The sequence below is a fragment of the Melozone crissalis genome, unplaced genomic scaffold (genome assembly GCF_028551555.1).
Source record: "Melozone crissalis strain CALT ecotype California unplaced genomic scaffold, PUWL_Pcris_2 ptg000023l_1, whole genome shotgun sequence".
In the NCBI taxonomy this organism is placed as follows: domain Eukaryota; kingdom Metazoa; phylum Chordata; class Aves; order Passeriformes; family Passerellidae; genus Melozone; species Melozone crissalis.
The window spans coordinates 4,941,456-4,966,611 of NW_026535801.1; the positions used below are offsets into that span (position 1 = coordinate 4,941,456).

A 25,156-nucleotide genomic window follows, 5' to 3' on the forward strand; every position below is an offset into this window, starting at 1 on the left:
GAGATTTAGGTTTGACATCTCGTTCTCAGCAGACAGCTCTTCCCGTCCATAATATGCTATAAAAATTCCAGGGGCACCCGGCACTTTGATCAGATGACACACAATACATTTCTGCCCCCTTTAAACAAAACAGAACCAAGCGGCGAGGATTTAAAAAATGTGTCCTCAAAGCAACCTTCCCCCTCCAGGAGAAAAAAAAATAATAAAAATCAAAAAGCCAAACAAAGGAGAAGCCAGGGAATTTCTACCCTCCATCCCCACTGCCTGCTTTCTGCTTTGGAGCGAACCCCTTTGCAAATTAACAAATTAACAGGCAGAGAAAAGCATCCACTGCAGAGCCCACAACTGGTTTTGTGAGAGGAGCAGAGCTTGGCAAATTCAACCAGCAGGTAAACAAGACCTTTCCTTTCCAAAGTGTTTCTGGATATCTCAAGGAACTTGCCTCTTGTAAACCTATTTCACTTTATTCTTATATAAAGTTTACAGGTTCAGCTCCCTTACGAGGTTTTAAAGTTCACTGTAGAGAACAACTTTCCTGGCTGGAACAAACTCTTAAAAAATAATAGTAAAAGCCTTTTTGCAAGAAAAACTGTCCTCTGGATAAATGTGAAGGAAACAGTGCCAGGTAAACTCCACATAACCTGGAGGGGCGGGGGGAAATTTCAGTGCATCTCCCAAAAACATCCCAGACCCGAAGCAAAAAGGAGGGTTTGCGGGTGTCTGTAATTAATTCAAAGGTGGAGAGCAAAAACATTCAGCTCAAAATTTTAATAAGGTGTCCTGGAGGAAGAAATGGATTTCTTGGTAGCAATGAGAGTGTTTACAGCTAGTATGGACTTTTTCTGCAATTTTATATTACTGCCAGCATAACTCTCTAATTCAGCAGAGATGTGACTACAAATAAATTACACAATATTACATATTAAATATTTCAAAGTTGAAATATGCAATGTTTAAAAAAAAACCAACAAAATTAAGGCTTCAGCCAGGCCAAAATATGCATTATAAAAAGATAAATGCCGTGAAAATTCAAAGAAGAAAGATGGAAGTTTTGCCTTTGAAATGAAAGATCTGAAATAGACCCCACAAAAGTAAAATCTGGGAATACCGTCCTTCAATCCACAGGACAGCAGCAGAAGCAAAGCCCCCACTTACATTTTGCTGACAGGTTATATCCTCCCAGGGGTGTGGGGTGCCCTTCCACAGCATCGAAACCAGATGACACCAGCACAACATCTGGGGCAAACTCGTTGGCAATGGGCATCACCACTGTCCTGCAACACAGAAAATCCACAGCACACACGTCAGGGGGGCTCCTCAGCAAGGCAGGGGTGCTTCGACCCTCTCACCAAACCCTGAGAGCCAGGCTGGAAGAACTCCTTGGACTCCCTGGGATTTCCTCCACCTCGTGTTTTGAGCAGGGAAATGAGCTGTCACCCCTTGTGGTTCCCATTTGGGATCACATCCTGATTTACATCCATGGCAATAAGGGTAAAATAAGAGGGCATCTGCCACAGGCTGCAAAACTACCTGGGAAACCTCACCCCAAGGCATTTTCTCCGAGTCCTCCCTCAAAACATCTCCTCTAGGCTTTGCCAAGTGATTCCTTCCTCCCTTGCTGCACTTCTCATTTCCCACAGCAAGGCTGGAGTGTCCCATGGGGCAGAACAGCTTTAGAATGCAAATATCCCACCCAAATCCACCTCTCCCACTGCCAGTTCCCCATCCTCTGATGTTTTGTTCACTAAAAAAATGTATGGCATTGTTCAGCATCCCCATCCTGCTGATTGCTGAAGTTGTATTTAAATGAAACAAGGGGTCTGTTCCTGTGGTTTCTCACCAAAATACCTTTTTTTCCCCTCTGCTTTCTCTCTCTCCAAACTCCACAATTTCTCCTCAAAACCTACAGGAGGCTGCAAACATCCCATCCCCACATCAAGACACACTTCCCAAATGATGTTTTTTCCATTGTAACTGCACCTACTGAATTCTGGATGTGTCCCTAGGGCAACCTGACCTGTAATTTTCCCATTTTCCCATCCTAGGAACAGCCACCAGCCAGGATAACTTTCTGGAGCAGGAACTGAGGTTATTTTACCCACATCCCAAAGCGTGGACCTGTAAATCTTGGCACACACGAGAACCTCACACTTTATTGAGTCGAGTCTTTATGTGATGCTCTAAAAACAGAGCCCAGGGGGGCTGTTCCATGCTGAGATGGCTCAAGTGCTATCAGAACACTCATAAAAGCTCCCAGCTTTTTGCCACAAGGATATTAAACAGCCAGGAGACATCTGCCAGAGTCAGCAGCTCGTGACATCCAGCTGAGCTTGTGAATGATGTAGAATGGGGCATCAGCCTCTGCCAGGCACTGAGCAAATCCACCCCCAGTCTCCACTGCCACCACGGAGCAGGAACAGGCACACAGACACCAAAAAAACCTCCCCGCACACCTCCCAGCTCTATTTTTATCCCAGCTTTTTGTCACAGCAACCCCAGAGGCTCCTGCAGCATCTCCGTGCACAGGCACAGAGACCTCTAAGAGAACAAAGGGGTTTCGTTTTCCCTTCATACACACAAAATCCCAACAAGAAATTTGAATTTTCTCCTCTGAGGATACGATTGCCCTTCTCCATTTTGTCCTTCTGTGAGGAAGACAAGAGCACAGCTCTGGCTGGTGAGTTTACAGTTTGGTGGAACCCACAGAAATTTTCAGGAGAAACCACCACCCTCACCAAGGCCCGAAGCAGCAGCAATTCCAGAGCAAGTGCAGCAGCAAGAGTTCATTTTCCCTGAGCTTTTTCATTCCTAACCCAAGGAAAACTGCTCAAAGAATCAGATTTACTTCCCCTCTCCCCTAGTTATGATGCTGTGGGAGCTGCTGGGATCTCAGTGGAAGTGTGGGATCACCAGAGACAGCCCAAAGCTGCACCCCCAAGGGCTGGGGATGCTCCATCCCCCTCCAGGGGAAACAAGGATTAAACTGGAAACAACCCCGTGGCTTTGCCCTGCTGATGAGACTCTAAAAAAGCCAGAAATTTGAATTATTACCTAGGAGATAAGCAGTTCTGCCTGGATTAGGGTCGTTTAAGGAATGGCTGAGATGGCTGTAAAGTTATTCACTGAAGAATGAATATTCCTAACACTGAATATTCATTCAATCCATGTGAATTTTTTTTTTTTTAAAAACAAGGAAACTGAAATTTCCCTAATTTCAGAAGCTTGTTTTTGCTTGCTTAAAATAAATCAAATCTTTTTATTTGCCTGGTTACAGCTGAGCTTAACAGCTCTACATGAGAGCAAACTGATGGCTGCAACCACCAAAGCCTCCCCATTGTGTTCTGCAATTGCTTGGGAGAGAGGCAAAAAAATAAATGTAATTTTAGATCTATTTTCCAGAAGGCTGAATGAACAATTTTAGCCTGGCATTAGCCAATTCCCCAGTTAAATGCCTAATAAATGATAGGTAAATGAAACAATCCTACAGAGGATTATTTTGGGCTTTAAATGCTCAATTGCAGCGAGTAAATTGGTGAAACTTAGAAGGCTGAACACTTTTTTAGAGACTTTTTCCCATTCTTGGCCACATCTATGTTTAATATATATTTTTATATGTGCTATGTATAAATTCATATCTGTTAAGTGTATATATTTATATTATGCATATATTTACCTATTGATATATTTTATATTTCATATATATCATGTGTAAATTTCTATATATGGTTTTATACACATAATATATTTATATATATATAAACTAAAAATGTTATCCACTGCTCCTCAGGCTAACCAGCTTCCTGAAAATTCCAGTCTGTGCTTCTCCATGGTCATTTACTGTGTCCAAAGGGATTAGGAATTTGGGGATGAAATCAGCGTGGGGAAAGCATGAAATTGAAAATACAGCAACCACCGTTCCAGGCAAAACAGCATCATCTCTTCCTCCTCATCCTCTTCCTCACCCCTCAAATGGTTTATGGATAGAGGGAAAAACCCAAGTGCCCCTAAAATTGGTTTCTGAACTTGTTTAATGCTTTTTGAAGGCAGCAGGGGGAGGGGGAAGCACAGCCCTGGCTTTTTCCTTCTGGCTGAGGTGTTTTAAATAAAGTCAAATGTGGAATCGAGCTGGACGTGGAATTATGGCTGGAATTATTATGGTGGAATTACTGGGACAGGGGAAGGAATTCTCAGACACAACACAACTGCTGGCATCATCAGGACAACCTCCTTGCAGTAAATTCAGAGGGAAACTCCTGCAGATGAAACATTTTTAATTTCACTAATTGCTGTTGCCATGTCATAAAGAACCAGCTGAACCCTTCCCATTTTTCCTGCAGGTCTCTTAGCTGGGTTTGCACCTGGATCAGGAGGATCGAGAGAGGCAAACAGGATTTCAGCTGATGTAAAACGTAAGGGAACAACAAATCCTGGTCCAACAAAACCCCTCTGAATTTTACAACTTGTTTGTTTCTGTAACTACGGAACAGCAGCGGAGGCAGCGGGAACGTTCTGGGAGTTCAGGATTTTGGGAAGGACCTGCCCTGCATTGTTCCCTGCATTGTTCCCTGCATTAAACTGATCCCATTTCTGCCTGATCTGTGAATCTGGGGCTGCCCACACACGCAGGGGGAAGCTCAGACACGGGATATGGAGCTGGCTCTGGCATAGCCGCAGCAAGCACAGGATGCAGGAGCTCTGGGCTCCCAGAAAACTCCCCAGATCCCTTCTGAGCACCACCACCCTCCCATAAAAACAGCAAACCCCAACCTGGAGCTGGGGCAGGCAGTGATTTCAGCCCCAGGTTAGGAAGCAACAAGTGACAAAGTGCAGGGGAAAGCTGATTTTTAACTCTTTTTCTCACTTCTGATACATCTCGATGGCATTAAGGACCATCCAGAGGTCACCCCAAAACTAATAATTTAATAATATTTGGAGAGAGGATGAAAATCACTGATGTGAGTTCCCATCTCTTTCTTGCATGGAGCAAACCCACTCTGAAACAGGTTTTCAGTTTGGGGATGAGTGGTTTCACTGGGATTTATTTATTCCCTCATTTCTCTCATTCAGAAGGACAATTATCTCAGTTATTTTCATTTCTCAAACTCACACACACTGGCTTTTCCTGAAACACAACAACAAAAAAATGAGGAACATGATGCTTATTTAAATCTGCTCCATCCACACAGAAAAAGGACTTTTTTTTCCCTAGAAACAGACAGGCATGTGAAGAGTTAAGCCTTGAAAAAAAAAAAAGAAAAAAAAAGAAAAAGTCTATCAGTATCTTTGCCTAGCTCAAAGGATTTCCACTGATTCCTCTCCAGACTTCAAAGCCTCACAGTTTGGCATTTGGACTGGTTTGAATTAAAGCTCAGTTCTCCACTGTGAGTTTCCAAGTTCATGGTGAAAATGCCTCCTGCTTCTGGAGTTCATTATGGCCAATTTTCTTATCTTTTCTTCATCTTCGGTTTGATCCCCAGCAAATGCAACGTGGCATTCGACAGGGTGGAATAACAAGGTGCTGCCTTGAAGGCATGTATTGTCTCAAGGGGCTAAAGCAAGAAAAGAAGGGGGAAAAAATAGGATATATGACCCATTCCCTTCACTTTCCAACTCTCAGGGGACTATAAATTGCAAACTTCAAAGCGTTATTTTACATTAAAATCAATAGAAAGATTCGGGGGGTGGGTGGGGGGGAAAAATGTTTTTCAAAGGAGCTGGTTAAGATTTAAAAAGGTCACTTGATAATGTACTATCATGACCAAACTTGGCATAGGATGAAAAAAATGCTTCTTGTTTAACTTATGGTTAAACTGAAGGTGTGCAGGCTCTGGGAGGAGCATCCCCCAAAACTCCCCAAAATCAGGGCTGTGACCCACTCCAAAGGCTGTTCCCTAAATAGCTGCAGTGTCCAGGCAAGCAGACCCCAGGAGTGGCTGGCAAAAGCCTCACTCTGCAGCCCTGAGCCTTTTCCAGGAGCCTGGACACTCAATTAGTATTTACTGTCCCCAGCTCCAGGTGCTCTGGCTAACCAAGAGATCCATCCTGGGACAGCCAGGCTTCCTCTGGAGCAATGTGCTGCCTCCCTGAGCCAGGAGTGACACAAATGGCAGGGATTCGGTGTCATTTGAAACTGTGGGTGTTCTCTGAGGGCTTCATGATGGCAGAACGAAGAGGGGGGAAAGGTGCTTTTTGCTCAGCTTAATGAGATATAACAAGAGCAGAAAATAATGTTCCTGGATTTAATGCTGTTCCATAAAGGTGATATCCCACAAAATTCACACCCTGTCTTCTGGCAAGTGTGTGTCTGCATGAATTTAGGCCACCAGAGGGTGGGACAGGACAGTGTCCAAGAAAAGTCATTGAATGGTTTGGGTGGGAAGGGGACTTAAAGCCCATCCAGTGCCACTCCTGCCATGGGCAGGGACACCTTCCACTGTCCCAGGCTGCTCCAAGCCCCAATGTCCAACCTGGCCTGGGACACTTCCAGGGATCCAGCTTCTCTGGGCACCTGTGCCAGGGCCTCTCTGGGATGAATAATACCAAAATTTTAAAGCTTATCAAAAATCAAAATCACAGAGGATGGCACAAGGAGAAAGAAACCAAGCTGAGGTGAAAAAGACATTTGTGAGAGGGAAAACTCAGTAGTACCTGAAGGCAGTTAAATATTCCGTGTCTCCCATGGGCGGATCCAGGCCACCAGTAAATGCCATGTTAACATTGAAACCAACTCCTGCCCCTGTGCCAACCTGCAAAAGGGAAAAGGGACTCTCAATTAGCAAATTCTGGCAACACTTCTTTGCTCTTTTGATGTTCTCCCAGTGGAATTTGGATCTGGATCCAGTAGTGAGGTCGATTACTGCCTGGTCCCTGAAACAAGAGGGAAAATAAAGCTCCTCCATGCTCAGATATTAATGGGAGCTGAGGACTGGTGGTGTTTGACTGCTGCTCACCCAAAAAAACCACCCCAACATCAACTGCACTCTCTTGATTTTTCTGCAGCAGAGTGTGCTGCATGTATTCTCTTTCCATAATTCATTTTAAGCTTGATTCAGGAGCATATTTTGTATTTCAGCACAGTTGCAACTGGGGAAATGTGTATTTTCATCAGAGTGAGCTCCCCCTCTGCTGGAGAAAAACAGGATTCACAGAGAAGGGATTTTGGCTGCTTGAGGGACACGTGGGTGGGAGATGTAAATACATCTCTCTCCTTGCTTGTACTGCAAATGTCCCCATCTGCCCTGCCTGCAACTACCTGAGAGAGTGGAAAACTGAAAAATAAACCAGGCTTTTCCAGCTGGTTTTTTTTTTGGCAAGAAGGTCTTTGCATATGAAAAAAAAATAATTAATAAGTGAAAATCAATGTGTTGCACAGCTGGATAAAACTGCATGGCTTTTATTGCACATTATTCCTCATAGTGGTGCAAATATTTTTGCTAGAAAAACACAGGGCTGGGTGTTCATCTACCCACGGTGGGTTATTTATCTGTCATTGGCTTAAATCAAATTTGCTTTGTATCCTTTCTTTTATTTGGTCTAAAATGACACATCTGAAAATGACTCCTTTTGTAAAGCAGATTGCTAAAAAGCAGGAATTAAGCCCTGATACAAAGGGCTGCTGTTGATTCACTACAACAGTCAGCAGCATAACGTCACATTGAAGTTTCTTTACAGGTTGAAATGGAAACATTGATGTTTTCTCAAGCAGAAAATGTAAAACTGACAGGGGAAGAAGTTTTCAGATGTCACCTGGAGCACTATAAGTATTCCAAAAAAATTTCCCTTTGCTAAATCCCTCTGAAGGCCCATATTTCCTGCCAGCCCAGAGGGAAAGGAAGGATGGATCCATCCAGAGCTCAGCTCTCAGCTCCACTGGCCCAGCCCTCCTGCTGCAGGCTCTGAGGACACCACCAGGAAAGGGGGATTCGCTCCAGCAGCATCGAGGCTGGCCCTCAAACCCCACAAATTTGGGGTGGAGGTGCAGCCTTGGTGGTTGGTGGTGAGCAATGCCTGGGCAGGGCCAGGAGAAAGAAGGGGAGGTGGAGAAGGAGAGGTACAGAAAGAGAGGTGCAGAAGGAGAGGAGAAGAGGAGGTGGAGAAGGGGAGGTGGAGAAGGGGAGGTAGATGGAGAAGGGAGGTGGAGAAGGGGAGGTGGAGAAGAGATGGAGAAGGGGAGAAGGAGAAGGAGAGGTGGAGAAGGGCAGGTGGAGGAGAAATGGAGGAGGAGAGGTGGAGGAGAGGTGCAGAAGGAGAGGTGTAGAAGGGGAGAAGGAGAAGCAGAGGAGAAGAGGACATGGAGAAGGGGAGGTGGAGAAGGGGAAGTAGATGGAGAAGGGGAGGTGGAGAAGGGGAGATAGATGGAGAAGGGGGGATAGATGGAGAAGGGGGGATAGATGGAGAAGGGGGGATAGATGGAGAAGGGGAGATGATAGATAGAGAAAGGGAGATAGATGGAGAAGGGGAGAATGGAGAGGCTCCACGGCTGCGCCAGGAAAACCGAGTGTGGGCGGTGCAGCCATGGACAATCTGATCCTTCAGCATCTAAGAAACAACTTCTGCTGAGGAAGGAGAAATGCTGCACAGGACAGGGAGTGCTGGGACAGCTGGCAGAGGGCTCCTCTGGAGCAGGCTGTACCCCAAGGGCTGGAGAGCTAAACTGCAGTGACTCCTTGGCTGCTGTCCCACCAGCTCCAGCCAGGACACCAGGCTGTTGGATCACAGGGACCTGGCGGTCCTGGGATGGGAACACAAAACCCTGAGGAGCTCTGGAGGTGGCAGGAGCTCCTGTGAGTGCCAGGGCTCTGGGATCCGTGTGCTCACCTCATCTGGAGCGCCGCTGCCTGGGAAGAAGTTGCCGTCGTCATAGCGATGGAGTGAGATATAGAGCACGTTGGGGTCATTGTAGAAGGCCTGCTGGGTACCATTCCCGTGGTGGACATCCTGCAGGGACAGGGAGGTTAGTCCCTCACTAAAAACATGGATTAAAGGCATCAGTTTGGGATTTGGAGGGGTTTTCCTTGCTGTTGAGCTTTGTTTTCTCCAGCCTGGCTGAAGCAGTTTGTGGGGAATGGGAATAACCTGTTGGGCACACCTAGTTTGAGATTAGTCTCCTTGTTTAATACATGGGATAAACACAACCCCAAATGTCTATCAAATTGAGGATCAAATATCCCAGTATCTCCATCTGCCAAGATTGGTGTTAATCCAGTTCTTTCCATTTACCTGGATGGAAAGAACTGGATTAACACCAATCTTGGCAGATGGAGATACTGGGATATTTGTTGCCCCAGATCTGTGGGGTGAACACTGACACAAACTGGATCTGTTGGATCCAGGTTAAACAACACAACCCATGAGAGCTCCCCTATTGAGCTGCTGTGGGGTGCACAAACACAGCCTGAGACAGGACAGCTATTTCAAATGCCCCTCTCTGACATGAAAAACAGGTGGGAAGTGAGGAAATAAACATCCATCCAGTAAGTCCAAAAGACAAATAAATGCATTTTAACTTGTGGGTTTAACCTGTGGCAACAGAACCAAAACTTTTGGCTGATCCCCAGTCACTCCAGTACCTTCACAGCCACATAAAATCTATAAAGAAATAAAAATCTATACATTGCCTAAGCAGAGTTCCAAATCAGCCCTTTCCTCTTTATTTGAAAATTCTGGCCCCTTGAAGAATTTTTTCTCTGATTAGAACACTTTTATTCAATTAAGCCCCCAAATTTTGGCTTGCAGACAACAGGCAAGAAGTTTTTCACTGACAGAGCTTGCTCTTGCAAGAAGAAATCACCTAGAACAATTTCCACCTGTTAAAGGGAATTAATAATAATAATTTCCACCCTCCTAAAGGGGAAGAAGGGGCATTAACTCACCCAGTCCACGATGAGGATTTTGCTCACGTTGAGCCTTTGCTGGAGCAGCTTGGCTGCGATTGCCACGGAGTTAAAATAGCAGAAACCCCTGGAGAGGGGAGACAAGAGGAAAAGAGAGGTGTTAATGACAGCTTCCCATGGTCCCACTGCACCCATCACCTAGACAGAACACAGGAGGCAGGAGTTCCTTCTGCTCTCCTTTCCTCTCTGGAAACATGGAAAGGCTTGTGCTGGGAGGCACCTTGAAGTTCATCTCATTCCATGGGCAGGGACACCTTCCACTAGATCTATTTCCAATTGGAAGTGCTGGATTCCAGCAGCAGGCTCTAGGGAAACAGGGAATGTCCCACACTTGCCTGAACCCACTGCTGATCCTTGCTAGGAAACACTAAGCAGGCTCTTACCCTGCTCCACAGAATGGGGGGAGCTCTGAACACCACACATCTCATCTAGCAATAAACAGAAATCCCACAGTGATAACCTGACAGAATTCCTCTGGAATTGCCAGCTGTGGATCCCCCACCAAAGGAGCCCTGGCTGCAGTCAGTGAAGCCCATACTCACATGGGTGTGCTCTCCTCCGCGTGGTGACCCGGGGGCCGGACAACAGCAAACCCATTCTGCACACAAAAAACAGGGAAGGGGAAAAGGTCAGAGGGACAAGGATGCACTCAGGGGGTGCAGCCAGAAGCTTTAATCCTGCTTGGGAACTCTGGAGTTGCTCTTGATGGATTCCTCACAAGGTGATAGCAGTGGACGATGCTTTCCCTCATTGTGGAGGGGGGAAAGGTCCTGGAGGTGCTGCTCAGAGCCCTGAGCAGAGCATGCCCAGAGCACAGCTGAGGGCTGTTCCCAAACCTTCAGGGCTATTCCCAAGCCTTCAGGGCGGGTCCCAAACCTTCAGGGCTGTTCCCTCACCTTCAGCTCTCCTGTGGCCACTTTGAACACCAGCTCGATGACACAGCCCACGGCCAGGCGAGCGGCGCCCGACGAGTGCACCTCGTTCCAAATGGTGTCACTGTCCACCTGAGGGGACACACAGGAGACAGGTTAGGAGCAAGGAGGGCAGCCAGGCAGCAGGAGACCCCTGTCTTATAAAGACATCACTCACATGGGGGGATAAGACAAGGGGAATGGATTTAAACTGAAGGGGAAGGGGTTTCTTTCAGATGCTGGGAAGGAATTGTCCCCTGTGAGGGCACTGAGGTGCCCAGAGAAGCTGGAACTGCCTCTGGATCCCTGGAATTGTCCTAGGCCAGGCTGGAGCAACCTGGGTTGGTGGAAGATGACCCTGCCTGTGGCAGAGGATGGACTGAAATGGTCTTTAAGGTCCTTTCCTACCCAAACCATTCCACGATTCTGTAACTCTGTGACCACGGAATCAGCATTTCTCTTTAACTGCTGCTGATCCAAGATGAAATAAAAAGGTTTATTAAATGATTCAATGATTCTTTAAAATAAATTAAAAATCCACAATAAAGAGGGATGTTCAGTGTTGGGCATTTAAAAGAAGAGTGTCCAGGAGTGACAGCACTTCCCTGAGGAGCTCACCCACCCTAACAGACCTTCAGCATCCTGTGCTGACCACACAGATTTGCTTCAACCCTAAATATTCCACAGAATCACCATATTTCCCCCCTGAAAATGTGGAAACAGGCCACAGGCAAGGCAAGGCACCCTGCAGGCATGCCCATTGCTGTTATTCCAGACTGTGTCACCAGATGAAAGGGACATTCCTCACCAGGAAGGGAAGGACCCCCAGCCATTTTTCACATATTACTCTGCCCTGAGTGTATCTATAGAAGCAATGGCAAAAAGCAGAGATGGGAAGAAAGGGATCATTTGTTGAGCCTGGCTCACTGAGCAGTGAGGAGACACAAGTGGCCCCACAGAGGACTGATCCACCTCCTTTCCCAGCTGTGTGAAGCTGCCATTGGAAGTGATTCCAGCTCTGCGATCATGGATGGTTTCTGATAGCATCCACCCCAAGGATGCTCTGGAAGCCACGATAAACTAGGAAAGCACTTGGAGAACACCAAAAAGCCTCTGGGGAATGCCACTGCATTGTGGGAGAGCCATGCAGTGACTATTTGTGGCCTGCACCCCTGTAAATTTGCGCAGTAAGATGGGTACAGCAGAAGGATAAAGTCTGAATTACACAGGACAGTTCCAGGAATCCTGGATCAGGACTGCACACATGCAGAAGAAACCTAACCCATTTTTCTTGGTCTTTGGAAGAAAATACCTCAGGACACCAGCAGGAAAGAGCTTCCCTTCCTGCCTGGACAAAGCGAGTTCAGGGCTCCTTCCATGGGCCCTCTTCATTCCCTGTGAGGCACCAGAGGAACGGAAACACAAAATACCCAAATTCACCTGTCCTATGGGGCCCACAGACCCTCAGATGGCTGCTGGGGCCAGCTTTTCCCACAAAAAAGATAGGATACAGGATTCTTCAGTGCCAGAGCCAAGCATTGCCACAAACCAGGCTCCCGCCAGGAGCATTCCAGGAAGAATGCCCAAAGTGAAACCCAAAGAGTTTTTCCTTCCTCATAATAAAAATTACTTTTCCCTTACAATTATTTCCTAACAATTATTTCCAAATTACTATTTCCTTACAATTATTTCCTTCCTTTAAGGAAAACCCAAGGTTTTTTTATTAATATCCATGATGAGGCTCCCACTCATACTGTGAATTCCTCCTACTCACACTGTAAACTTTCCTATTCACTAATGTGCAGCTATCTCAGAATTAAATGAGCACCTCACAAAGGAGTTCATTATCCTACTGAATAAAAATGCACTGAAATTATTCTACTGAATAAAAATACAATAAAATTCTACTGAAAAAATCCACAGGTAAGAAATCAAGCACCAGGACAGGTCGACACAGGTGGTACCAGAGCTCCAGACCCTGCACAGTGAAGGAGTTCTGCTCTTCCCTCACAGAGGAAGACACCCCACTGTGTCTCCTCCTGCTCTCAATTAAATAATTCTCACATTCTGTTCCTCTGACTCCCTAATTAGTTCCTCCTCATTTCCATTCCACTCAAGTCCTTTCCGTGCTCTCTGCTCTGCAAGAACTTACTTTGCTTGCACAGTTCCAATTGTTGATATGCTCTAATCAAAGCCCTTGAAAAACCCAAAAATAGAATCACCTACTCTGGAGAAGATCAACAACACAAACACCTCTGGAGTTTTTAGAACACGTGCAGAGAAATGATGCAGGTCTTCAGATATTTTTAGAATGTGCGCAGCAAAACGCTACACAGGAAAGAAAACAAATTTATCAGCTCTCCTTAAATCAAGCCTTTGAGTGTTTTGAAGAATCTGGAAGCAAAAGTGTGCTGGGATGATCTTGCAGATTTTCCAAGCTTAAACTCGTTTCTCCCAAAGTAAGAGCCTAAATGAGAGATGTGGGACTTCAGGCAGCTCTCCAAAATGCAGTCTATTACAAGATGTCACAGCAATCCAGGGTTGTGGGTGACAGAGCTGTGCCCACAGCTGTCAGCTCCAGCTGCAGGCAGGCCTGGAGACCCTTTGGGTTTGGTTACAATGCATTATATACTTTTCTTTTGGTTACAATACATTATATACTTATCTTTGCTGAGCATCTTAATAGAGTAGAACCAATCCATACCTTAACTTTTACCTACAGCCCATCATAACTACTGTAATTACCATATTCATGTTACTGTTCTCCAATCACTAAAAGTCAGCACATTAGAGTTTAAGCCAGAAGTTGTTTCTCAGCCTTCTTGCAGTGGAAAATTCTAAGACCTTTTTTCTACTTGCAGCATTTGCTGACTTGTTTGCCTGTGCTATCTTCCTGCTTGGTAAAAACATCTTCTTGTTTGGGGTGGGTTTATCCTTTGCTCTAAGCCATAAAAACCCCTTCTAACTAACACACCCTTTGCCTCCTTGGTTATCCAGTGAGACTGGCTCAGCAATTCTTTTATATCCAAACTTGCTTCTATCTTATTCTTTCATCAGATTTTACATTCAAAAATCTATCTGCTAAGCATACATATCTGTGAGAATTTCTTGTCAAACTTTCATCCTTCCCAACATCCCAAAAGCTTCCTCTAATCATCCTGGATTAGGAATGGTGTGTGGCAAACGGGGTGTGAGCTGCAGAGAAGCAAAGCTGAGCACAATTCCCAAGTGATCAGCAGAAATAAATGAGTGATGTTTCACTCAGAGCTCACACCTGTTGATTTCAGAGCTTCTGAGCTTTCTTTCTTCCTCTCCTGCTAGGACCAGAAGGCTGCAGAAGGGAGGAGGCTTGTCAGCCATGGGATAAACCAACAAGGAAAAAGAGTTTCCAAGCACCTGGGAACAAATTTATTCTTTTCTCTCTTTGACTTCAATTCACCAAGACTGAGTTTTTCATTAAAAGAGAGAGTCTGAAAGTTGTTATGAGATGAAAGGGTTTGCTCTGAACTGTTTCCTTGCTGCTGCACTCCCAGAGCTCCCAGGGAGGCACAGGGTGGGATTGTTGGGGTATCTGTGCAGGGACAGGGGTTGGTTCAATGATCCCTTTGGGTGCTTTCAGCTCTGGATATTCTCTGATTCACTCTCTTGCCTGTCCCTCATTCCACGCATTGCTGAGGAGAACTCACGGCTGCCCAAGCTCCATCCTCTATCCCAAGGCAAAACAGCTCTCCAGGGGTTTTTCCCCCCCAAAACTGCCCTGCATCCCCCTCCAGACCCATCCTTCCTTTTCATCTACACAACATCCCCAAAGGAAGAGAGCCACACTTGATTGCTTGCAGGAAAAGAGCCTGGTTTCAAAGCTTTCCAGCCCGTAATTTCACACAACACCCTCAGCTCCTGAATTCCAATCATCAGCCATCATCCTGCTTTATCCTGCTCCAGTATAAATCCAAAGGAGGACCTGTCCCACATCATTCTACTGATTTTTCACTTTCTTTTCTTTTCCTTTTGACTTGATGACATCATGTTTGCCCTCTAAAAAAATATCTGGCAAACAATGGGGAATGGCTTCCCACTGAGAGAGGGCAGGGTGAGGTGGGATATTGGGAATTAGGAATTGTTCCCTGGCACAGGTTTTGCTGATAGGATTGCTCAAACACTGCACCAGAGTCAGCAAATATTCAATATTAAGTGTCTGTGGAGACAACCAAGCAGCATCTTTATTGGGAGCATATCAGGAATACCAACACCGAGGCGTTTCCTGCCCTGATTTGGGATTTAATGCAAGACTGCTGGGCCTGAGCTGGGCTCAGACACTGTCTCTACTTGTTACCATTCAGTCTTCATTTGCAAATGATATTTTTTTTTTTTTTGCTTTGAATGGCATGCCTGACTGCAGGGCAGAGTAAATCCAAACCTTTTAAGCTCTGGCCAAAAATTTGCCATGAATTAGGCGACTGCAGCATATTTACAATACAAAATAAAATATCTCCACGAGTGGCGGTACGAATAAACGACGATTATTCTTTTTTTTTTTTTTCTTCTGACGGGATAATTTTCAAAGCAGCGATTTTGCAAAGACTCAGGAAGAAAACAATTTTGTTTCATTTCCATAACAGAATCCAGACCTTGAAAATTCAACCTCATGAGCTACAATTATGCAGCAGAACTACCACTGTGAATTTTCAAACACAATGCCTTTTATTGTCTCTTCTCATTCTTTTCCCCTTCCTGTTCTCCACGATTTTCTGTCCTGTCACCCTCCACAGAAACTCTGGAGCAGAAAGTCTGACTTGAAAGGGAAACTTTTAAGTTTTCAGGCTTCAAAGGAGAACAAGAAAACCTTCAAAACAAGGTATTTGGGGTTTCGGATTTTTTCAGCTTTATGGGAACAAACAACAGCAAAAAGCCTGATTATATGGAAATTTGACAGCTGAAAAATAACACTCAGCTTTTCCACGAGGGATGGAGGGGCATTTTAGTCACCTCCTGGAGAACCCACGTGGATTATCCTGGAGCTGGAGAATAAAAGATGCCAAATGCTGTTTCATTCCTGGGCAGAGAAACAGCAAACTTGCTATTCACAGGAAAAAAATGTACATTCCCAAATATTGTCCTGTGTCATGGCCACGTTTCCCACCTGCTCTGGTGCCCCGAGACTGAGGATGGAGCATGAGCAGGTCCTGTTTTCCACAGGAAAAAAAGCACTTTGGGATGCAAGGGCTACTTCAGCAGTGAACATCCCAGGCTGGGAAATGAGGTTTTTCCTCCTGACCATGCCTCTGAGTGTCCCTCACAGAGAGCTCGGGCTCTCCACAGCAGCCCCGAAACGCTGCGGCTGCTTTTGAAGAAAGGCACGTGAGGCCGTGGCAGCCCCTGCTCAGGGGCAGCATCTGGCTGCAATTACCCACCCTGGAATGCAGAGCAGCAATTTTTGGTGCTGAGGGGAGCAGTGGGGAGAACAAACAGGACATTATTTACACATTAAAGGGAGGTACTCACCCCGACACCACCGCAAGGCAGCCTGACAAACATCGACGTGAGGGAACCTGGGGGGGACAAGAAACCTGTGAGGCACAAAGGTCACCAGACTCTGGGGCCAACTTTGTGGCAATTCTGCAATCCTTCCAAGCACAGAAACACATACATTTCTTCCTGGGGGTTTTCTTCCCATTTTCACCCAGCCCTGTTACAACACACACACACCACGTACACACTTAGGCTCCTGTAAAGGCTGTCTATAAATCACTCATTTTTAAGCAAGGTGTGGGTATTGTCTGATGTTTTGAGACTTTACACGACGAAGATGACACCAACAATCACTCAGTGTGTCTTCTCAGATGTGCACTTTAACCCTTTCCCACTGAAGGAGGGCAGGAAATCATAAAACCACCCCAATTGTCACTCACACCCCAATTGTCACTCATCTGCAGTTACTAGATGACTTTGGAGAGCATGGGCTTCATGAAAGAGGAAGACAGCAAAATAAACCAGTGGCAAGCAAAGAAAAAACATGTGTTTTGACTGAAATAGCAAAACCAACAAGGAGAATGTGAGAAAAATTGAGAGAACCATCTGCAGGGCTAATTTTGAATCTGTAGGAAATGTAACATTGCTCTCTGGGCTCGTGTGTGAGCAAATTATTGGCTCGTGTGTGAGCAAATTCTGTGGGGCCCTGAGCAACCTGGCCTGGTGCAAGGTGTTCCTGCCCGTGGCAGGGGGTGGAATGGGATGGGCTTTTTCTCACTCAAACCATTTGGGATTCTGTTCCTGAGAGAGGAGTTCATGCATCTGGACTCATCTGAGCTCAAAGTGAGATGCCCTCCTTGATTAGATCCACATGGAAGTTCTTAGATCATCCTGCCTCCTGTCACATCTCTCACTGCTGATCCACCCATTATTTCCCTATTTATCTTCTTGACAACAATTTAGGATTGCTCCCCACAAATTAAAAGCAGCCTTATTTGCCTAAAGTTTCAACTTGTCCAACAGGTTCCAAGTGTTTCCACTGTCCAGGGAGAGATGGGTTTGTACTTTATGTCCTAGACAGGACAAGGGGGGATGGATTTTAACTATGAGAGGGCAGGGATTGATGGGATATTGGGAAAGAATTGTTCCCTGGGAGGGTGGGGAGGGGCTGGGATGGAATTCCCAGAGCAAATGTGGCTGCCCCTGGATCCCTGGCAGTGCCCAAGGCCAGGCTGGACGGGGCTTGGAACAACCTGGGACAGCGGAAGGTGTCCCTGCCATGGCAGGGGTGGCACTGGACGAGCTTTAAGCTCCCTTCCCACCCAAACCGTTCTGGGATGCTGTGATTCCATGAAGGCACATCCCCCCTCTTCATTTGCAGAAGCTTAACAAGAAACAGCCTGTGTCCTGAAAAGCCTTTTTTCCCTTCCAGGCTGAGGTTTCTCAGGCTTTTTTCTTCCTCGCAGAGGTATCAAAGGCCAAGCATTTACACGGAGTCATCAGACACCTGCCAACACACTCAGCCCTAACAAACTCCCATTTGCATCCCTAAACCTCACACCAAGCTTTGCCCTCAGCGTTCCAACCTGCCCTAAACCCACACTCTAAGGTGTTTCAAAGAACCCCACCAAGCTGGTTTGTAAATCTGAAAGCCTTTTAAACCCTCAAAGGGAGAGAACAGCTGAAGGAGGGGTTTTCAACCTGAGCTCCTTGCTCAGGTCCTGCCCTGTGGAAGCCATCAGGAGAGAAGGGGGGATGTGGGCTGGCAGCCAGGGCCACTGCCAGCATCTCCAAGCTGAGATGGTGCCAGGTGGGCCTAGGAAAGCAGCTCTAAGCCCAGTTAAGAGCTACTGCACATCCCCTCCTACTGGAGACCCTTGAGGACCTGACCTCCCGCAGCTCCAGGGCTCTTCTGCAAGTTGTATCCAAACAGGGAATGTTCTGTACTGGAAAGCCCTTGGAATTTCTCTTCTCTACAGGATTAAAACTGACCTCTGCAAACACTCTAAAATTAGTGATGGAAATCATGGTGGGCACAGAACTACAGCAGCAAGGGCTGCTTCCCCCACAGGTTCTCTACAGAAACCACCAGGAATGGTTCAGCAGTTTGGGTGTCCCCCCAAAAATGCATTCCAAATAAACTCCATCTCCAAAGGCATCTGTGGGCACTGCTGAGACAGATCCTGCCCAGAGCCAAGGAGGGAGTGGAAAAGTATTCCAGGAGAATTTTCTCAGATATCCCAGGGAAGATTGACCAAAGCTCCTTCAGGCTGTGGGTTTTCCATTCCCGAGCATATGACATCATAAATTCCTGAAAGTTGACCTCCTAATGGAGCTATCATTCAGCTGGAGGTGTCTACTTTTGGGTTCTCTGGCCCTAAAGAGGTGGGAAGTGAGCTATAAATACCGTGCTAATTGTGTGTTTAACCACTGCCTAATGGCTTCCCTCTCTGGGAGCTCGTGGACACGCTGAGCAAAATCTTTCCAGCTCCTTTGCTGTGACCACTACATCACAAAGGCCACTGAGTTAAACCTCTTTTTACATCATCCAAAGTCAGGCTAATCCCAAAATAAACTTTGTCAACATCTTCAACGTTCCAGAAACCGTCTTTTAAGGTTTTTTTTTCTTTTCTTTTTTTTTTTTTTTCCCTCAGATCCCCACGTGGCAACTTCCTAAATTGTCCCTCCAGCCTGCTGCTGCAAAAAGGCAGGAAGTAAAGGGAGGCGATGATGACTCCACAGAGGTGCTAAAATCCATGTTGTTTGGTTATCCGAACATGCATACCTTAGAATTTCTGCTGGGAAAATATAATTTTTTTTGTCTGTATTTTACAACAGACACAGCCCTGTTTCAGGAAGATTTGGTCTCCACTGAAAGAGATAAACAATCCCACTCCACATTAAACAAATGTAGAGGCCCCTGCATCTTTTTTGCTGACTGTCCAAAGCTGCCAGGGGTTTGTAGACGCCTGTGCAGCTGGCTGGGGGCTGCAGATCCAAACCTTTGGGAATGTGCTCCAGTTCCTGCCCTAGCCATGGATAACTATCTAACACCCAGAGTGAGGTTTAAGCTCTCCAGGGTTTAGGGGTCTGCCTGAAGAGCGGGAGATGGATCCTGTGCACGGAGCTGGGAACAATCCTCTTGGAGATGCACAGGGCTAATGATGGAGCCCAGCACTTCCCCCAGGGCTCAGGAAGGAGGGTGTCCCCCCAGGGAATGGTACCTAGAAGCTTCTTGCTGTCCAGTTTCTGCCTGTTGAGAGGGTTTGTGCCGTAGAGCAGCGTGTGCGCCTCCGAGTGAACCGTCTGCAGCTCCTCCAGCGTCGCCTTCCTGCCACGGATGCACTGCAAGGGGAGGGAAAAGGCTGCTGAAACCACTGCTGAGGGCTTGGCTCTCTCTTCTGTCCCCTTAGCAAGCCACCAAGACACACAGCAAAACAATAAAATGGGTCCTGAGGTGGAGAAATTCAGGTTTGGGGTGAATCCCTTACTCGCAACATTTATCAGCTGGACATGGAATGTCATCGTCAGATCCAGTCAAGATAAAGAAGGGAACTTTGAGACAGGAGGTGGTGGGGGTGAAGGAAAGGTGACCAGAGAGACAAGGGAGTGCATCCTTGAAATGGCAGGGCAGAGCTTGAAGAAAGCCAGCAGGGAATGAAGGCAGAAATTCACTATAAGAGTCTGGTGAGGCTGGAAGTCACCAGTGGTCAGGAGGGAAACACAGCTCCCATCAACAGCTCCCATCGTGAGAGCAACCAAAAGCACCAAGGTAAGCACAGAAACGAAGGAAAATAAATCTTCTTGAAGGAAATCAACAGGAAATTAAGGACAATAATATTGCCTGGGATCTTACAGTCACAAACTTATACATTGGAGAACATCTCTAACACCCACCGAGGAGGCCAGGCAATTAGCAACGAGGTTCATTTGGTCCCAAATAATCCCAACATTCGATTAAATGGGTATGTACAGACAGAGACAGGTTTGAAAGGGATAAAGGAGGGCAGGACAGGGAAATTTAGGCAATGGCAATGCTGCCACCACGTGGATGTCTTATCTGATGGCTGGGAACATTCCCAGCCCCATCCTGCCATTGCTGGAATATTTATGCTCTGGGATTCAGCCCTCTCAGGTGCTCAAAGAATTTATGAACACACACTTATACCCCCATTTATCACAACTGCTGTTAGTTGGAACTAATAACCACTCGTTAATTTTTATTATTAATCTTCATTTTTTCTGTTTAATATCTAAGCTTTTCTCTCCATTTGCCTGCTCTTAAAAGACATCCAATAAATCTAATTTAACCTCTTGTGATGGAATGGTGCTCAGTGCCTTCCTCCTACCCCCACTCTTTTTACAGCATAGCTTGACCATTACTTATTAAAGCGTAGAAAAAAAAAAGTTATTAAAGCACAGAAAAGCTGCTGCTTTTGCTGGAATAATTGGGAGGGATAACAAATGAGAGGGTTACATCATATCTTGTTCTTTCCTTTGGCATAACAGCAATATAATAGTGATAATAATAATAATAATGTTGTAATAATATTAATAACACTAATAAAAGCAGCCATGTGGCCTGCTGTGGTGTTTCCCTTACCTCACACTTGCCCCTCAGCCCCGTCTCCTGGAGCCTGGACCAGATGCTCTGGATCCTGCCTGCGTGCTCAGGGTGGCTGTTGGTGTTTCCACAGGTGCACTGGTGCTTCAGCATCAAGGTGTCGTACACAAGGCCTGCAGCACAGGGGACAGAATTGCTCTTGGGTTAAAAAAACACCAAAAATTTGCCAGTTTGAGGGAGGAAAAAAGCGTATTTTGGTGTGGAGTCAACGGTTCTAGGCCAGAACTGTGTCACAGAACTGAAAACCCAAAGCTGCATCCTCCCCTTCCCATGGGAATCCTCAAGGGATAGGAGAAGCAAAATCAGCACCAAGATGTGAAATGAAACGCCAGGGGTAGGTGACACCCATGTGACACCCAGGAATGGGATCTGGGGCTTTTTCCCTGGCTGCCAAAACACCAAACCCAGAAGCACCAAACCATTCCTGGCCGTGTTTCACAAGCATACTCGTGCTGCTCTCTGCTAATTGCAGCTCCTGCCTCATTTGCTAATTGAAGCCATTAGAGCCCGCCTGGGCAGGCTCCTCTGGTGGGACAAACAGACAGTTTCTCTGGCAGTGGTGCAGTTACTGGGAGCAAAGGGAACATCTTAAAGGTTTTTGGCAACAATGCAGCTTTCCCAGCTTCTTCATCAGCCAGTGGGTTTCCTATCACCTCCCTCACCCTGCCTTGATGTGTATTGTTGCTAAATTTTTTGGTAAGGTCACTGTCACAGACATCTTTTATGAAAAATCTTTTCTTTAGGATTTTTTCTCCTGAGAAGCTGTGAGGCCTCAGGAACAAAATGTAAACATTGATTATCTGCTGCTGTGGAATGCAACAGGTGGGTCTGTGATTGGTCTCATAGAGTTGTTTCTAATTAATGGCCAATCACAGTCAGCTGGCCTGGACAGAGAGTCTGAGCCACAAACCTTTGTTATCATTCTTTGTTATTCTATTCTTAGCTAGCCTTCTGATGAAATAATTTCTTCTATTCTTTTAGTACAGTTTTAATGTAATATATATCATAAAATAATAAATCAAGCCTTCTGAAACATGGAGTCAACATTCTCATCTCTTCCCTCATTCAAGAACCCCTGTGAACACCATCACAAGTTCACCACTTCCAATAGGCCAGAGATGAAGCTCTCAGGAGCTAATATCTTTCCCCTGCAGGTTAATAAACCTCTTTCTTCCCCAAATTTCCCAAATGCATCTATCACCCCATTTGCACACTTAGAACAGCACAAACATTCCTTGTCTTGTCCTGGTATAACTGCAGGGAGGTGTTCAGCCCAATGAGGGGGTGCTGGGGGAGCTCAATCCCCCTGCATTCCCAAGGATTCACAGCATGACAGCACAGGAGGCTCTGATTCACACCCCAGAGTTGCCTGGCTACGATTTTGGAGGGGAAGCTGGGATTCCATAGCCAACAGCAGGTCCCTCCCAGTGACAGAAGAGATTTAATCATTTCTCTCGAGCAAAAGACATGAAGACTTCAAATGTTGAAGTCCATCTCTCCTTCAGGTGGAAGCTCCAGAAAACAGAATAAAAGTAGTTGGTTTGGGGTTTTTTTCCCCAAGAAAAGGGTTTCTTGCAGGAAGTATCTGTATGAGTTGGTCCAAGGGCTGGAGGCCTCTGCTGGGAGAGCTGGGGGTGCTCACCTGGAGAGGAGAAGGCTCCAGGGAGAGCTCAGAGTCCCTAAAGGGGCTCCAGGAGAGCTGCAGAGGGACTGGGGACAAGGTATGGAGGGACAGGACACAGGGAATGGCTCCCACTGCCAGAGGGCAGGGATGGATGGGATATTGGGAATTAGGGATTGTTCCCTGGCAGGGTGGGCAGGCCCTGGCACTGCCCAGAGCAGCTGTGGCTGCCCCTGGATCCCTGGCAGTGCCCGAGGCCAGGCTGGAGCAGCCTGGGATGGTGAAAGGTGTCCCTGCCCATGGCAGAGACTAAAAGCCAGACAACCTTTCAGGTCCTTTCCAGCCCATTTTTCCATGATTTCTATGGAATGCAAAGGTCTAGATGAGAACCCAGAGCCTCTGAAGGCAGCAGTGGCAGGAGGCAGACCCAGCCCCTGATGTCCAAGGATGTGCAGCCCAGCTGAGAGCATTTGGGGGAATCCCAGGTGAGCACACGCACAGCCGGATCCGTGCTCCCAGCTCCAGCACGGGCACACAGCACAACCTGGGAGCTCCCGGGGAACCCTGAGAGCAGCTGGAGCTGGAGCTGTGCTCCTGCAGCTCCCAGGCCTGGCTGCAGCTGCAGTCCCACCTCCTGGCTGGGTGTGGGCACGCTGTGCCACCGGGAATCTTGGCTCCCTGCTCTGGCTCCTGCAGCTCTGCAGCCTCAGGGGAGGTGTCTGGCAGCTCCTCACTCTGCTGTAGGTGAGTGCAGAGGGAAAAAACACCCCCCAAAAGCCAAACCAGGATGGGTTCCAGGGAGAGAACAGAGCCCTCGTAATTGGCTGCCCTCGGGTCAGCCCAAGTTCACCTGGAGGAGGTTGTGCTGCAAAGCTCCTTCAAGGTCTCTCATGTTTGATTCACAGCATCAAACACCACCAGGAGCTGCTGGGCCAAGGCAAGCTCGGAATTCACCTCAGGAAAAGCTTTCACCCCAGTCTGAGTTTAACTGAGCTAGTGCAAGGGCTTAAACTAAAAGAAATTTAGACTGGATTCATGGGAGAAATTCTTCCCTGTGAGGATGGTGAGGCCTTGCCTGTCCCATCCCTGGAAGTGTCCAAGGTCAGGTTGGACACTTGGAGAAGCCTGGGACACTGTGAGGCGTCTCTGCCCATGGAACTGGATCATCTTCAAGGTCCCTTCCAACCTAAACCACTCAAGGAATCTATCCCACCCCAAACCTGGTGCTCACAGACCTTGCTCCATCAGTGGTTCCTCCTTTCCCAGGGCTTCGCTGATAACAGCAGCATCACTCATCATTTCTCTTTCCTAGAAACCAGCCCAGCTGAAAAGGGAGCTGTTCCCAGTTCCTTCCTGTGGCTGGGGACACTCAGCTGCACACACACACACACACACACACACACACACACACGCAAAGGGAAGCTCGGCAATTTAAGCTCAAAATACAAAACGACACTGGCTGTTACAAGTTAATTGAAGTGGTGCTGGAAGCAAGACTCTTTTCAGACATAAGAACAATAATTTTTAAAGGTCAGCACTAAAGCAAAACCAACTGGCTTTTCTTGGCAGAACAAACATATGATCTGAGGTTCAGATAATTATATTGCTCTGCACAGGAGAGAATAAATGCCTTCATCAGAAAGGAAAAACCCTTTAATGCAGAACATCAGAATAATTTGTGGACCCATTTTTGCAGGAGATCAGAGACTGGATAATTGGAGCTATGCAAATTAATGGCCTAACCTGAGGATCCTTATTCAAGTGCACAGAACAGGGCAGGCACGAGTGTTCATTAAAGTCACAGGGGCTGCTGGAGCTAGAGAGGGCGAGTTCAAGGACCTGCTTTCTGGGAGGAAGGAAAATTAAATGTCATGCTTCAGGACATCAAACTGATGGCTGCAAGGATCCAGGAAGGGCACAGCTCTCCCTTTGATGTGGAGTAATGGACATCATGTTAGAGAGCTGCAGGATGCGGCTCTTTGCCCCAGACCTTTGAAGTCTCAGGTGCTGGTCACCGAGAGAGACAGGAAAATCAAACACACATCAACCCCAGAACTTGCAGCTGTCTGCAGCTAACTCAGTCCAGGGAGAGCACCAGCTCTCTGTGTTATTTCTGTATAATAAACCAAACATGAAAAGGAGGAACGATTCCTTTGTCTGTTGGACAATGGCTGCGTTCCCATCCAGAGCGATCGCGGTTGGCTTAATTAGGGCCGTGCAATGAAGTTTGCTTCCTGCAGCCCTCTCACCAAACCCTCACACCAATTCCAACCCTCATTCCTCTGCCTCAGCATCAGTCTCCAAAGCACTTATCAGCCAGATGGATTTTCCTCAGGAAAAAGAAGCCTGATGCACTTCAGCACTGCTTGCTTTTGAAAAACACCCAAGACTTTAATTTCCTGCCTTGCACAGAACGGCTCAATCCCAGTGATTAAGCTTTAGCATCCACCTCCAGAAACGCAATCTCCGACACGCCGCCGTGGACAATTCCAACAAAACATGAGGCAATTTCACTCACACATGCTCAGCAGCTGAAATGCCTTTCCTCCCCTTTCTCCTGCTCCCATGCCCATGGCAGTGGGCTTTTGTCCCCTGCTTCTCCTCTGCAGACAGTGCATATTAATTAAACCAGACCTAG

At 46.7% G+C, this 25,156-nt stretch overlaps 1 protein-coding gene across 6 annotated transcripts in view; it reads right to left on the reverse strand.

Moving 5' to 3' along the window:
* HDAC4 (histone deacetylase 4) overlaps positions 1-25,156 on the reverse strand; it is a 182,438-nt gene that overhangs the window by 10,100 nt on the left and 147,182 nt on the right. For all 6 annotated transcript variants that reach the window (XM_054277583.1, XM_054277580.1, XM_054277581.1 and 3 more), the window contains exons 15-23: positions 20,877-21,010; positions 19,498-19,618; positions 16,307-16,353; positions 10,790-10,897; positions 10,436-10,491; positions 9,873-9,960; positions 8,818-8,937; positions 6,649-6,746; positions 1,156-1,274 (exon numbers count right to left, since the gene is read on the reverse strand). In XM_054277583.1, coding sequence (XP_054133558.1) covers positions 1,156-1,274; positions 6,649-6,746; positions 8,818-8,937; positions 9,873-9,960; positions 10,436-10,491; positions 10,790-10,897; positions 16,307-16,353; positions 19,498-19,618; positions 20,877-21,010 — 891 coding nt within the window. The remainder of the gene's footprint in view (positions 1-1,155; positions 1,275-6,648; positions 6,747-8,817; positions 8,938-9,872; positions 9,961-10,435; positions 10,492-10,789; positions 10,898-16,306; positions 16,354-19,497; positions 19,619-20,876; positions 21,011-25,156) is intronic.